The 17,264-nt window shown below is 26.8% G+C and overlaps 1 protein-coding gene across 1 annotated transcript in view; it reads left to right on the top strand.

Annotated features, from left to right (window-relative positions):
• The first annotated feature begins 1,905 nt into the window (after positions 1-1,905).
• The window catches only part of LOC100211013 (zinc transporter 7), a 64,371-nt gene continuing 49,012 nt past the window's right edge, over positions 1,906-17,264 (top strand). Inside the window, exons 1-6 of the mRNA XM_065801361.1 lie at positions 1,906-2,027; positions 8,571-8,672; positions 13,417-13,530; positions 13,784-13,871; positions 14,012-14,126; positions 14,737-15,000. Of these exons, the coding sequence (XP_065657433.1) occupies positions 1,945-2,027; positions 8,571-8,672; positions 13,417-13,530; positions 13,784-13,871; positions 14,012-14,126; positions 14,737-15,000 (766 nt within the window). The 5' untranslated portion in view covers positions 1,906-1,944. The remainder of the gene's footprint in view (positions 2,028-8,570; positions 8,673-13,416; positions 13,531-13,783; positions 13,872-14,011; positions 14,127-14,736; positions 15,001-17,264) is intronic.

Genomic DNA, 17,264 nt, shown 5'->3' on the forward strand with positions numbered 1-17,264 from the left:
TTGTTAGTGGAGTATTGAAAATGAAGATATTGCTCATGAAAAGTTTAAAGAAAAAGTATACTGTGATGCTAAAAAACGTGATCTTGATATAAATCCTAAATGTAATGGCTAATCCTAGCCCTGATGGGCTGTGTATTAACTAAGACAGCTACAAAATAATTGAAGTAAAGTGCTCTTTTTTAAAAAGAAATCTTTGTGTACCAATAAAACTTTTTGTAGGGAAATAGTAATAGACAGCAAAAACTGAAAATCGAACAGTAAATTTTACCAATGCCAAGGTATCAAAGCTTTTACAGAAAAGAGTGAAATTGACTTTGTTCTACACAAAAATGAAAATTTTTTTGTGCAATCAATTAAATTTGAAAATGAAAACTGGTTTAATAAGATTTCACCTTGTTTAAATACTTTTTTTTTTTCAGTTTATGATTTAAAAAATATGTAAAAGAATGTAAAAGTATGTAAAAGTTATTTTAGGATATTAATATTTTTTTTATTCTTCAATATTTTCTTTGTTGGGAATTGCATAAAACAATAAATTTTTATGTTTTACTTAGTCGCTAAAACATTTAGGTACACAGCATGTAAAATACCGACTTCTCTTTTTTTGTTTGTTTTTTAATTGAAAAACATTGTTTGGTACACTTGTTGTTTTATTTTCTTCGAAGTCTTATATAATGCAAAGTTTACTCCAACAATATAGTTTTTAAAATTCGAACTAAAAAATTAAAAAGTTGTGAAATAAAATACACCAAAATCTATTGGGACAATCTCAGTTCTTTCAATATTTGACATTTTAACGACTTAATTTTGTTTTTTACTTCCGCGTACATACAAATATCATAATGCATTGCATTTATGGGGAAAGGTTAATTGAAAATCAAAACAGCTATTATCTACGATTTTAGAAACTTAAAAATTAGGTTTAGTTATAGACTGCTATTCTGCAAAATAACCAATAAAAAATTGTTTACAATGTAGGTAACATTTCGATAACGATTTATATTGTCCAAGGAATCTTAAAGGAGATATGGAAAAACTTAGTTTTTTAAATTAACGTGATTTAAAAAACTAAGTTTTTCTAAATATCTTTATTTTGCACTGGAATCAAGCCAAGAAAAATATTCGTTTTCTGTTGACATTGCCAATCCTATTTGTTGTTGTTGCTGTTGTTGTTGTTGTTGTTGTTGTTGTTGTTGTTGTTGTTGTTGTTGTTGTCAGGGGGCGAAATACTGCGCACGCGTAACGCACGCGCAAAACGTATTTAAATTTTTTTTACGGCTCACTTAAAGATAAAAAGTGTCAATAAAGATACTAGTGAAAGTCTTGTTTTATGAAAATATATTTGCTAATCGAGGCTTGAAAAACAATCAAAAATTAACACGTCCACATGTATACTGGGAAACTATCATATTTATTATAATATATATTAGTTATTTTTCACTCAAATTTTTACTGGAAATAAATTAAAATAATTAGTTGTTTTTTTTATGTGCTAAAGTAATCTTTTTTCTTAAACTTAACGCATAATACAAAAATAAAAATAAGTTAATAAGTTGTGTTAAATCCGTAAAAAGAGCATTAATGTTAAAAAACCTTTAAATTTACTATTAACTAGGTATTGGCACCATTAATAATAAATTTATTTCATTTTGTAATATAAATGTAATATACATTAAGCTAAATGAGTAAAAAAAAAAACTTTATTTTTCTGTTTTTTAACAAAAAGGGAAACGCTTGACAGTAAATACTTTCTAAAGTCACCTTTGTTAATAAAAAAGTATTTAAAGCATTAATAGTTTAACAACAACATTTATTTTAAATGTAACATTTTTTACCATTTATATCTGCTTTTTTATTGCTGTGTAAATATTTTTTTAAATTTACACTTAGTGCTTATTTTATGAATGTTTTTTTCAGAACTACAACTAACATATAGCAGATGATATGCTTCCTATAACATTATATGACAAAAGTGATGATTTTAAACCTAAAATTAAATTTAGGTCACGCATTTTTCGATGGATAAGGTAAGCCTTTCTTTTATTATTTTGTAATAATAATAGTCTATTAATCAGTAAGAGATCCTTGTGAAATTTAGTATAGATCCTTGACCTGTTTGTTCAGATGCAAGAATTAATGAAATATTTATGAAAGTATTAATGAAATATTTTTTTATTGATGAAATATTTAATTGTCATATATCAATAGTTATTAAGTTTTGTAGGGGGACAAGAAGCTCAAACAATCACAAAAAGTATAGCTTTTTATAAACAATTTTATAAATTTATTGTACAAATTCTTTAAAAAGTTTAAAATATGAAAAAAATAGTAATTATTTATTGTTTTAGCAGTTTATCATTTTTATTCACATCTATAATTCTATATAAATCTATTTTTCTACTAAGTCAATGATCCTAAATATAAAATCAGTTATCTAGTTGTTTTCTTTTTTAATGATTTTAACTGGTTAGATAGAATTTTTTTTCTTGCTGAACATATATTTTAAAAATATAAAAATTATATTTCCTGAAATATAAAATATAAAAAATATTTCATATCATATATATAAATATATAATTTCAAATATAAAACTTTGTTTCTAAAGTGGTTGAGTTACATGTGTTTATAGACAAGCCATTCCATAGTTTTTGATAAGCGATGAGTAAGTTGAATACTGTCTGATGATCTTGTGCCTTGTTTTGAAATTTGGGTTTCTAAAAATCAAATAGATATGCAGGATATTTGGTTTTTAAAGTTTTATATGTAATAACTGATATTTAATAAACTATTCGTTGATGGATTTGTAACCAGCGAAAAGATTTTAGCAACTTTTCTGATTTTGAATAAAATGGAGAATGAGAGACAATGAGAAATAAGCTATTCTGAGTACTTTAGAGTTTTTAAGGATTTTTTTTGTAAATATCTAATAAAAAAAAGACTGTTACAATAGTCAAGTTGAGAGTTTATAATGCACGAATATGTTACTTGCCAAAGAGCACGAATATTGTAGTTGCCGGATTTAACAGTGTTGTTTATATGTTGGTCTAAGGAGAGTGTTTAATCTAGGGTGACACCTAGGATTCTCATTAAATTTACTGTAGTTAGTGTTGTTCCAGAGAATGTAATTTTGGAATCATTTTTAAATTTTCCAGTTTGTTTACTAGATCCAAAAAAGACAGCTTCTGTTTTGTTTGGGTTAAGTAAAAGTCCACTTTTTAGAAACCATTTTGTTACTGCATTAGCTCATTCAGTGGTTTTATTAATGTTATCTTTTCCTGGGTTAATGAAAGTATATAATTGGGTATCTTCAGCATATTGATGATAATTTGTGCCATGTTTAGCTATAATATGATATATAGGTGAAACAAATATCGAAAATAAAAATGGGCCTAATACACTACCTTAGAGTACTCCTGTTGAACACGTTGACAATTTAGATTTTGTTAAGCCTATAGAAACGAAGGATTTTTGAGAATGCAAGTATTATGTTAGCCAATTTAGTGCAGAGTAGTGAGTTAATATACTGTTTGTCCTGATTTTTTGGGAATCAGTGTAATTTGTGTAATCTTGAATGAGACTAGGAAAATTCCAGATTTGAATGAAAGGTTGGCAAGGTGAGGTATAATTGGACTAAATAATTTTGAACATGATTTAAGAATGTTTGTTGGAATAATATAGAGTAGCAATGTCTTAGGTTTGCGAGTTTTGATTACATGCACAACATCAGTAGAAGTGACTGTACCAAATGTTGTTAAAATATCTACAGTGGGAGATTGCTCAATAATGAAATCAGATTTTAGAATTGTTGCAAGTCTTTCTTGGATATTTTTTTTTTATATCTTCAAGTTTGCTTGCAAAGTATCGACTTATTGTGTTACATTTTGCTTCTGGTATTGTGTAATTAGTTTTAGAATTATTCAGATGAAGTATTTGTTTGGCAATAATCCATGTTTCTTTTTGATTACCATGTGCTGAATTAAATTTTTTCTTATAATAGTTACATCTGGGTTGGTAAATTGCTTTAAATGCCTCTTGACATGCAGTTCAATAAATTACCAGTTTTTCTATAACAATTTCATTTCAAAAACCATGTTGAAGTGCTACCCAGACCAAATATTGCTCCAAAATACCTTCGTGTAATACTTGGATATTGTTGAGGGAAATGTCATCATGGCAATTGGTCAAGCAGGGTACACCCCTTATATATATATATATATATATATATATATATATATATATATATATATATATATATATATATATATATATATATATATATATATATATATATATATATATATATATATATATATACAGTATGGTCAAAACTGAACCAGAGATTTTAAAAAAATACAAAACTATGGTTTATTTTGTTTTCAATATATTAGCGCTGTCGGGATTATTACAGTAGTAAAGTGCTAATTTTTACGCCTCCTCCTTTTACTTCAATGCACAAGTATTTTTATCTAGTGACAAACATCTTTTGACTCAGTTTTGCACCATACTTGATGAAGGCAATATCTTCATTATTTTTCTCAAATTAATTTAATAATTTTGTGTGCAAATCAATTGACTATATTTACATCTAAAATAATTTTCTATTTTCATACATTTTATTGTTTAAATTTATTGTTTTTGATAGTTTTTTTTAATATAATGGGAATTTCAAAAACAAAGAGTGATTTAATAAAAAAGATAGTCGAAGAAGGAAATACAACTCGTAAAATTGCTTCAAAATTAAAAGTTAGTCAAAGTACTGTGCAACGAATTAGAAAAAAATGTGGACATTTTCTAAAAAAAAATGTTGGCGGTCGACCAAAGAAGTTTAGTGCGGTAGACATTAGAAGAGTAATCAGATATTTGACTACTGGAGAAGCAAAATCGACATCTCATGCAGCTAAACTTTTGCAACAAGATATAGGAAAAATGTGAGCAGGTGGGCAGTGCAGCGAGATCTCAAAAAAAGTAAATTTCGAGCAATTGAAAAAAACCATTACTTAGTAAAAAAAATATCAAAGCAAGATTAAACTTTGTAAAAAAATATGAAAACTTTACCGAAGATGATTGGAAGAAAGTTATTTGGTCAGATGAAACTAAAATTAATCGGTATACCACTGATGGCCGCCAATGGAGCTGGAAAAGAGAAGGTGAACCATTAACCCAAAAAGATTTTATTCAGACAGTAAAACATGGGGGAGGCAATATTAAACTATGGGGGTGTATGACGACTTATGGATTGGGACCAATTCGAAGAATAGTTGGAAACATGTATAAGGAAATGTATCTTGATATTTTACAGCACGAATTATTGGAAACTGTTGAAAATATGCCTTACCCAATAAATGAGGTCATCTTTCAACAGGACAATGACCCAAAGCGCACTGCTAAAATGGTTAAGAATTGGTTAGCTTCGCAGGACTTTCAAGTGCTAGAATGGCCAGCACGAAGTCCTGATTTGAACCCAATAGAAAATTTGTGGTCACAATTAAAAAAAGCGCTCGTTAATAACTATTCTGACTCTCCATCATCCATTAATGTGTTATATGAACGAGTTCAAGAACAGTGGGAAAATATTTCGTTAAACCTTTGGGAAAATCTTGTTAAGAGCACAAATAGAATATTAGCAGCAGTTAAAAAAGCTAAAGGATTATGGACAAAATATTAAAAATTGACAAAATTGACAAAAATTGACAGTTTTTTTCGCGTGGTGCCAAATTGATTCACCATGTTTTTCATTTATTATTTTGTAAGTAAATATTTTTCTTCAATAAATACTTAATAAAAATTGTTTTTTTAATAATAATTCCTACCAGCAATATTAATTCTCAAAATGCTAAATTCTTTATAAAAAAATAAAAATATTATGCATTCTGGTTCAGTTTTGTACAATACTGTATATATATATATATATATATATATATATATATATATATATATATATATATATATATATATATATATATATATATATATATATATATATATATATATATATATATATACATATATATATATATATATATATATATATATATATATATATATATATATATATATATATATATATATATATATATATATATATATATAAATACATATATATATATATATATATATATATATATACAGTTCTTGGTGGGAAGTGAGAGCTTTAGCTCTCGCTTACACTTCTCTAAAACAATTTATGAGGGCAATTTACGCCTCTTGCGTAAAAGTCTAATTATTTTCTCGCAAAATATAACTATTATTATAACTAAAATGAAAAACACAAAGTCATTTTTATAAGAAGAAAAATTAATTGCATAATAAACTGCAATGCTTTTTAAAAGACACGGTTGTTGCGAAAAAAATTTTAAATGTAAATGTTTTTGATTATTGTTAGACTATTTAGTAAATATAAAATTGTTACACTCTAAATTATATTGATAAAATATAAATTATTTAACTGATAAAAAATAAAATTATTACTCTCTAAATTATTGCATAATAATTTTTATGTTATGTATGAATTATATGTTTTATATATTAATTAAATTAACTCACTTTTACTGTGGAATTTTTAATTGTTGTAATAATTTTTAAAATGTCTGCATTTTATTACATTAAGAAAATATATAACATTTTTTTATAAGCAGTAAAATCTTTTATATCTCTTTGTCAAACTTTTTATCAAATAAGTAATCTTGTTAATAAATAAATGGATAGCTAGAATGAAAACTTAAAGACAATGCTCGTCTAAAGAATTTTTTCACTGTACAATAAATGACGCTTGTTATATATATATATATATTTAGGTATCATTAACATTACAAACATTCTTGTAACATGTGTAAAACCAAGTTTTGTTTTTAATACACAATTTTTAAAATAAATTTAACAGATAGCTAAAACTAAAAAAAACTAAAATCTTGTAAGAAGCTGCTTAGAGGAGTAGCTCGCATGACTCACCATATTCGTTTTCTACACTTTGGCACTCATATACAGGGTGCAGAAAAAGTTCCCGTACAAAAATATAAACAGCAAAAACAGCAAAAGTTCCTGTACAAGACAAGAAACATATTACACTTTAATTTAAAACAAAATAGTCGTAAAAAATACTAAAAGAATACAAAAGAATGCTAAAAACACACTACATATTAAAAGAAAACACCATACAGATAATTTTTTTAAATTATACTTTTGTACGGGAGCTTTTTCCGCACCCTGTACTCCCGCCGAGGCCTATATATACATATATATATTTATATATATATATATTTATATATATGTATATATATTTATATATATATATATATTTATATATATATATATATATTTATATATATATATATATATTTATATACATATATATATATTTATATATATATTTATATATATATATATATATATAGAACCCTTAGATGTAAATGTAGATATTTATATATATATATTTATATATATATATATAGAACCCTTAGATGTTGTCCGAAAGTTTTTTCCATATTTTGTTGACAAAAAGTAAAAATTAAAATGCAAGACCGGAATTTTTTTTTTTTAATAATGATAGACTGCCTGCCCCAACCAAACCCTCAGTCGATGTAGCAGCACTCCCTTGCGGGTCAGGCTATTTGTCAGTCGATGTAGCAGCACTCCCTTGCGAGTCAGGCTATTTGTCAGTCGATGTAGCAGCACTCCCTTGCGAGTCAGGCTATAAGATAGTCGATGTAGCAACACTCCGCGCATGATTTACAGTAAAAAAAAATAAAAATAAAAACATTTTATTAAAAAAAATAAAAATAAAAACATTATTTATATTGTTAAAAACATTCAAAATGTTTTAAAAACATTCAGAATGTTTTTAAAAACATTCTGGTCAATTAAATTTGCGTTTTTGTGGTTTTTTTATATAACAATTAGTTTGTAATTAAATTAATGGTTTTGACTTTCGTCCAACACGAAAATGTTGAACGAAAGTCAAAAGTAATTAAAAGTGACGTATGTGTTGGCGTAAGAATTTTTTCCTTCCTCTCTTCCCAAAGCCAACAAACTATAGATCTATATATATATATATATATATATATATATATATATATATATATATATATATATATATATATATATATATATATATATATATATATATATATATATATATATATATATATATATATATATATATATATTTACATATATATATATATGTATATATATGTATATACTCTTCCTGATGATCCAGCAATTGTGAAACTTAAAGTAGAAGATAAAAGTTAGATAAGTGTTTTTTACTAATTTATTATTGCTCTTTAAAAACATTGAGCACTCTATTTGTAAAATACACTAACATAATTTACATATATATATATATATATATATATATATATATATATATATATATATATATATATATATATATATATATATATATATATATATGTATGTATATATGTATGTATATATATATGTATATATATATGTATATAATATTTATATATGTATATACATACACATATATATATGTATATACATACACATATATATATATATATATATATATTTTAAATATATTATATGTTTTTTGGTTTTAATTTTAGATCTGTTTTCGAAGACAAAACATCTAGGAATATTTTTTGTTTTCTCATGCTCAATTTGATGTTTGCATTTGTAGAATTATTTTATGGGATCTGGACTAATAGGTAATTTAAAGGTTACGAATGATATCAAATATTAAATGTTTTAATATTTACCACCTGGGTTCAAGTATCTAATTGAAATTAAACTTTATTTATTTTTGAAATAATGTATTATGAAAAATATCCTTAATAAAAAATTTTTTTATATTCTAATTTATTTTTAAACATACATACTCATGCTTAAATTAAAATTAAATGATATTAATTTTGTTTAAATCTGATATTGTTCTTAAAAAATGTTTTTCAATGTTGGAGAAAATAGTTCAATAATAATGAGTAATTTAAATATTTCAAAATAATTTTTTTAATCAAATTTGTAAACAGTATATTTAAGCTACGAAAAAATGACTGAAAATGATTTTGTGAAAAATTTCTTTATGAAAATGTCTGTTCCAAAGAAATTAGTTTACTCCAATTGGGTACACATGTAAAACATCATGAAAAATTGCTTAATAGTTCTTAAAATACTTTTTTACTCTTCAGAGACTTAGAAAATAGCATAAAAAACAAAAGCAAAAATCACTTTATTACACAGTGAATTTCAATATTGTTTTAAAACAATATAAGATACAGAATGCATTTTCATGTATAACAGCTTTATTTAATAATAACATTTTATGTATAACAGCTCTATTTAATGATACTATTTTAAGACCTACTATAAGTCAAGTTTACATCAAATAAAACTATTTTCATGTTATGCATGAAAAGGCTTTCTGATTCATTTGTTGCTAATTTAAAAAAATTTGGCATATGTTATATGTACCAAAATTATGGCAAATCTGACAGTCTAAAGATTAGGTAATGGTTGGTCAGCTGTTGAAGTTGTCTGTAAAGTTGCACTTTTAACTTAATTAGATACTGCTACAAGTTTATGTTACAAAAATGAATGATAGGAACCACTGCAAAAGAAGAATCAAATCATTCTATTTTTGCAGAAATCATTGTGCCACAACTTGAAAATGTTTTCAAATGTGTACCAATAAATACCAACAGTTTGAATAGACACAGCTAAGGTCTGTTAAAGTCTTATAAATTCTATTTAACTTTTGGCCTTCTTCAAAAATAACAAAGATAAACTTTGCAATAATACTTTAGATTTGCTTGTTACTGATTACGAGAATGTGCCTAGTATAGAGAGAGATTTTTTTGTAGATCAGCAAACCAGGCAAAAATGCTACCAGATAACAACCCCTAAAAAGGTCATAAAAAAGCCAATAAACACCAGATGTACATTAGAACGACATCCATAAGAATTGCAGATTGAACTTGTTCTTCCAATATTGTGGCTACTAATAATTGAAACAGGAGAGAAAGATTGTTTCATTTGAGTCCTAATATGACATCCTTTTTTTTTGATAGTATTAGGGACTCTTTTAAATATTTAAGGGTCTTATGGCACCCCTAAAAATATTTTTTATTTGAAAAATTCAGTGTTATTTTATTATATAAAACACTTTAATTGCTGAGAGCAGACTTACAATATTGCAAAGCAGTTGATAAATCAAGTCTGCTGAGCAGTTACATACATTTGAAGAAGATTTCATTCCAAATAATTGTATGTGCTATAATGGTCGAAAAGATGCAAGAGAGATCAAGTTTATTGATCAAGATAAATTCCTAAGTTATTTGCTATCAACCAATTTTGAGTTCTAAAGTAAAATGGTTAAGTTATATATCATATGGTAAAATAAAAAAAATAAAGTCATTTAATGACTCTAATACAAATTTTGGAGCAGAAGGTGGAATTGATCATTTAATTATTTGATCAAAAGTAAACATTAGGCATGTTTTACATTTAAACATTTGCCTTCTGCATTCAAATAAATTGCCAGTAAGACACAACTAGACTATGTAGACAAGCGCAACCAGATCTTTTGAATTACCCATTTATCTGATACAAACACTTTATTCGTTTCTCAGTCTTTATGTAAATTGCTAGACAACGTTTAAAAGGATTTGTTGAAAAATCAAAAATTTATGTGGAGGTTTACACTAGTATTGATTTTTGATTAATTTGATAAAGATTTTGAGTGCCTGAAGATAAGACCATGTAGTTACAGTGGATGGCTGCCAACTGCATGTTGTATTTAGGGGCATTATGTTTACACAATCAAACCATCATCATTTGCTAATATTTTAGCGAGATATATTGTGAATGTTTATGTACTTATATGGTTTATTATAAAGTACGATAAACTTGGAATTAATGTTCTCAAAATCTGTTTTTCTTAATGCAAAGAACTGAGTTAATGGGAGATAGAGCTACTAAAGAAATTGTACAAGAATGCATTTAACAGAATGCTTTTCATGCCTAAATAAAGAACAATCTGCTTGCTCAGTTAGCCTCATTCCAAAAACCAGACTTTACAGATGCTTTTAAAATAATCATTGAAGCCAGAGCTAAACACAAAGATGAAGTTTATGTATGTCTTCTCTGTGTGCCTAAAATTGGTTTTGAAGAAATTAAAATTTAATTAATAGTTAAGTGGAGTATTGTGGACACTTATAAAATGAGCTGGGATGGAGATTACTAAAACAAGCCAGAGGGTAATAGGTATGATCTTACCATGAAAATCTCAATGGAGAAATGATTTAAATATGCAAAACAGCAATCATATAAGGTTTTAACCCCCAAAATATTCAAATATTTTGTATTAAAAAAATATTTTATACTGATTTTTTTACAATAACAATTTTTTACCAGTTAAAAAAGAAGCGTGTTTTATCATTATTATGAACAATGTATTTGTTATTAGCTTTTATTAATGTTCGTCCTGTTAAATAAAGGTCAAAAAATCTTTTTAAATGACAGCAGTAAAGTATAAGAATAAAAAAGATTTGGTTTTTTAAAATGACTTTTAGATAACAACTTAAACAAAGGACACAATTGGGAAGGATGCTAAACAAAGGATAAAACTGGAAAGGAAGCTAGCTCAAAAACTATCCATCAAAAAAAAAATATTCTTGAAGTTTACTTTAACTATAGTCACAGCAACAACGTCAACTTGCAAATCTGAGTCTGAGGCAAAATATCAAAGTCTGAAAATTCAGAAAAACAGTCCACAAGTACCAGCAAGAACTACAGCAAAACCAAAACTGCAACCAAATTTGTAACATCTTCAAAGTTAACTAGCTAAACAGCAACCATTTGTTGTCAGTTATCTCAAGATGAGATTGACATTAAGACACCTTCAGAGTCCGGTATATTGAGATCAAATATTAAAGAAGCTGTTAAACTTGAAGAAGAAATGAAGAAAACACTACATTTAGAAAGCTAGGCACTGCACTTTAATGGTAAATGTATTAGTCGCCAAGAATATCAAGTGTTAGTGTTAAAGAATAAACAAAGAGAAGTTAAGTTACAAGCACTAGATCTATCAAATGGAAAAGCAGACACTGCTCTTATAGGTGTGACAGCTATTCTTGATGAATGCAATTTATGGAATAGTATAAAGTTGATTGTAGCTGACACTACACATTTTAACACTGGAAGAAGGAATGGAATTGTCAGTCAGTTACAAAGATATTTTACTGAAAAGAAACTAGAAGAATTATAATTCATTGGTTTTCAACACCGTGTTCTTAATGGATGAAGAACTGGAGGAAATAACATGTTGCCATCAATATCAAATCACTGTTTATCCCGGAACTTGTAAAGAACTACGAACAACTCAGGAAGAATTTCAAGAATGGTTACAAAGCAATTACTGAAATGGCATGATAGTATTCCGCTTTTTTGAAGAATGCAGAGTATTTCCTAAGGGATCATTCATAAATTACGTAACGCAAAGTTTTACAATAAACAAAACAAAAAAAGATCAAAAGTTTTCCCTTGCAGAGTTTTAATCTAAAAAAAAAAAAAAAATAGTCCATTAAGTTTAATGAAAATTGCTGTGCAAAAGAGCTTAATATATCCTACTTACGTTTTTAAAATATATTTTGCATTGCATAATTTATGGACAATCTCTAAAATGAAGTTTCAGAAGTATCTAAATTAAATAATGCAAGATGGAGTTCCCACGCATTATTAGCTCATTTGGCATTTTTTCTTCTACCAGAGAGAAGAAACTCACTACTTGCCGTTTGTAGATTCATCTCTTACAGATGGGCGAACCATTGGTTTACTGACAATGTTTGTACAATGCAGATAATTATTGGAAGCTATGTAGCAGCTTGCACAGTCATAAAAAAACATTAAACTCATTGAAAAAGTTTTGGAATCAGGAACCATTAAGACTGGAAATTCCTAGAGCAAATCAGTGTGCAAAATGAGCAATCAAGTGTCTTTAAGAACTTTTTTGACATCTTAAAAAGAAAGAGAACCTCCAGCTTAGATTTATTTTGTCTAAGAAAGCAAAAGAATTGTATATAATGCTTTAATTAAGCTGAATACTACACAACATTTTTTTGATATATACAGTAGCATTTCGTGCTTGTAGAATTATTATTTGAATGTGTAATTTTTTATTTATTTGTAATTTAGAGCATGATAATTTAACTACGAACTGTTAAATGCCTAAAAACTACATAGTAAAACTCTTCATTTAAAAAATTAAAATTAAAAAATAACAATCATAAAACTGTTTGAAATTTTATCCACCACATATTTGGTAAATTTGAATCTTTTTTTTGTTTGTTTACGATTACCTCAGTTTATTCTTGCTCCAATTACTTTATATTGTATGTTAATTTTTCTTTTTTTGATTATATTTTTAATTTGTAATTATCTATAGTTTTTGTTTAGTTTGGGATTGATATCAGACTCTTTTCACATGTTTTTTGACTGTACAGCCTTATTAACTGGTCTTATAGCAACTGTAATTTCAAGGTGGGGTAAAAATGAACGATACTCTTATGGGTAAGTACTTTTATTTTGTGACTTTTTTTTTATAATCACAATAATAATAATAATAGTAATAATAATAATAATAATAATAATAATAATAATAATAATAATAATAATAATAATAGTAGCAACAATATTAAAATAATATAGAATAAACAGTGTTATTCGAAACTATTTCATTGTGCGTTGAAACACAATTTTTTTTTAAGTTTAATGATTTCAACTTGAAATTGATTTACTTTTGTTTTAAGTATTCTTCTTTTAGGTATGTGCGAGCAGAGATTATGGCAGGCTTTATGAATGCTCTGTTTTTGATTTTTATCGCATTTTTTATATTTTCAGAAGCAGTAGAGGTTTCTATTTAAATTTGTAGTTATGTTAAATTATGTAATTTATATTTAACTAAACTCTTTAATAATGTAGGCGTGACATATTATGTTTATATTGAATTTACTAAAGTTTAACTATTAATTAAAAAGTATTATCTTTAAAGCGTGCATTCCATCCACCTCATGTAGAGCATGAGCGTTTGTTTTTAATTTCTGTCCTTGGTTTTGTTGTTAACCTAATTGGCATTTTTGTTTTTGGACATGGGCATGGTGATGGCGGTAAGATCTTTCTCAAATAAATTTTTTATTATCTATTTTTATAATATTTGGCATAAATAATATAACAATTTGTAATACTTAGTTATAATTTAAATATTATATATAAGTTATAGATTAATGTTATATAAAAGTTATATTAAGTTCTAATTTTATAGACCAAAACAATTTATTGACCAATTTTATAGACCAAAAGTAGTGTCTAGACTTTTTCTGGTCTGTGGATTCTGCTATTAAAAAAATTAAAAATTTAAGAAGAAAAGTTGTTAAACGAAACTTATCTGTGTCAGAGTTTTTTTGTTTATAAGTTGTTGGTTTTTGTTAAGAATGAAGTTAAAGTAAAGTTACTTTTAAAATAAAATGAAGATATTTTTTTGTATTTTACAAAATGTAATATACAAATAAAGTTTTATTTAATTTTATATTTGTAGAAAATGTTGAAAGTGTTATATTTAATAAATGTTATATTTACAGGGAATGTTTAATAAATCTTTTATTTTCAAATTAAATTATGTTTAATGTTATATATACAGATAAAGCTTTACAAGGTGTCAATGTTATTATCTGTTTATAAATGGTTTTATAATTTTTTTATTTTACAATAATTTTAAAGGCCATGGCCATTCACATGCTGGTGCTTCTCACGGACATTCACATGCTAGCTCAAACCATGGTCATTCACATTCTGCTCAAGTTTTATTAAATAACGAGTTTAATGACAATGATTATCACAATGATTTTCATATGAAGAAAAAAAAACCTGTCGATGGACATGGTGATCATGGTCATTCTCATGGCGGGAGCAATCATGGACATGCTCATTCTATTTATGATACCTCTGAAAATATACACAGATCAAGTGATCAAATTATGCAAGGTATAATTGTTAATTTATACTTTTAGTTAATTATAATTTTTGTAGCTTATAAAATTTCTATATTTTATTTTAACCCTTTGAGCGCTCGATAAAATTCAAATGCCGTTCAGAAAAATTCAATTAAAAAAATATCGGAAAAAAAAATCAGCAAAAAAGATAACAAAAAAACAACTATTTTTGAACTTTATTTTTTTGTAGGTTATATAAGATTAAAAGCAGTTTAATGATTTTAATGCACAACTTTTGTGTGATAATTAGAAAAACAGGCTGGACACAGTCCAACACCACATAACTGACACTGCCAACTTGTGTGGACTCAAGTTTGGTGCCTAGCTACTCTTTTTTTTTTTCCTCTACTAACTTTCACAAGATTGTGACCATATAATGGGTTGTTATTCGCAGTATGTTGGGGAAGTAGGTATGGCACAATTGTACTTCTAGCCACTTTAATCTCTCTTGATGTTCGTCTTTTAGAAAATACTTTCACTGAAAATAATTTCCGGCTAAACCTTTCACTATAGCCATCATAAAATCTGTTCTTGACATTGGCTTATGTTCATTTGTATTGAGCTTTTACAATAAAACATTTAAAATTGCCCTACCAAATAGAGAAAAAGTAACTTTAGTTGTCCACTTTATTGTATTACGCTCAGACAAGTACACATAGAGCTGTGCATCACCCAAATCTACACCGCCCATGGTTTTATTATAAAGGGCATCAACATTTGGTTTCATAACTATATTTCCTCTTCTGTTACGCATTTCAGTAAAACCTGCTTTGGCAACAGTAGATAGTAATATAGGCTTTTTTTTTACCATCTTGGTATGCCACACACAACAAAGGACTTTTTTTATATTGGCAAACCTCCTTGTTTTTTAATTTTGATTTAATGCACATTTCTGGAAGGCCTTTCCTGTTGACTCTCACTGTGCCTGTTGCAGTGGTCTGATGAGCATATAGAACTAATAACAGTTGAGGAGAAGTATAATAATTGTCAATACCTAAGTGATGACCTTGATGGAGGAAATTAGTTTGGCGCAAAAGACGAAAAACTAAACTATAAGTCATACCATTGGCAATGGCTGCTACATCTGGGTCTTTTCCTCCTTTGTAAATTTCAAATTGACACAAATAACTATTGGTGCTGTCTGAAATACACCATAACTTAATCCCAAATCTAGAATGGCGTTTGTTTGGCATATATTGACGCAGATGTGGTGTCTTTCCTTTGTAGCCAACCATACTCTATAACCATAATCTATAGAAATGTCTCTATGTGGATAATAATAATAAAGAAATTTGTTGTTAAAATGTTCAACTTATAACTGAATTTTATAAATTTTATTGAGTGGTTGTTGATTTGGCACATGGATGTCTGTAAAATGAAGAAATTTAAGCAAAAATTGAAACCGGTCATGATTGGAGTGGGTAACAAACCAGGGAGTAGATGCACAAGGATGACTTATATCCCAATACAGTTTAAGGTTAGCTTTTTTGATAAGACCCATGTTGATTACGACTATAAGAAAAGCTCTTATCTCTAAAAGATTGGTCTTTCCCTGTTTAATCCATCCATGACCTCTTGATGTTGGATGGGACCTCAAATATTGTCGATTATTTTAAATCCATTTATCAGCATAATTATTAGTAAAATTTATTATATTTTAGAAAAATTCATGAGTAAAAAACAAGTCAAGATATTCAATAGGCTTAGACTCAGGTGAAATTGAGTACTTGGGTCCTGATTCACCAGTAAAGTGACCATGGTCATCTCCTAGAACAAATACCCAATCATCTAAAACATAACCACTAACATCATCTACATCAACATCGCTATCAGACCTGAAGTCTACATAAAAATTAAAATAAAAAACTCCAAATTATCATACTAGTTGATATATTTGTATTAAATAATATTTTATACAATTTTTAAATTAATGTTATTGTGTCTTCATCAAACAAACTGTCATCACTGGAACTTAAAAATTTTTCGCTGGTACAACTCTTAACATCCATACAACTTTCTTCACTGTTGCTCATTTTAAATGCCAAATATATAAAGACAATATACCAAAAGATAGAAAAAAATGTGCTCTATTCATTGCTACCATTTTTAATGAACGAACAGCGTAAAAATTTTACTGTAAAAAGTCATAGTTTCAAAGACCACTTTTAAAGCCACATGGCTCTTTGCACTCTGATGATGTAGCCACAATCGTGGCTCGTCGCACTCTAAGGGGTAAAAGCAAGTGTAATAGTTTAA

The sequence above is a fragment of the Hydra vulgaris genome, chromosome 07 (genome assembly GCF_038396675.1).
Source record: "Hydra vulgaris chromosome 07, alternate assembly HydraT2T_AEP".
In the NCBI taxonomy this organism is placed as follows: Eukaryota; Metazoa; Cnidaria; class Hydrozoa; order Anthoathecata; family Hydridae; genus Hydra; species Hydra vulgaris.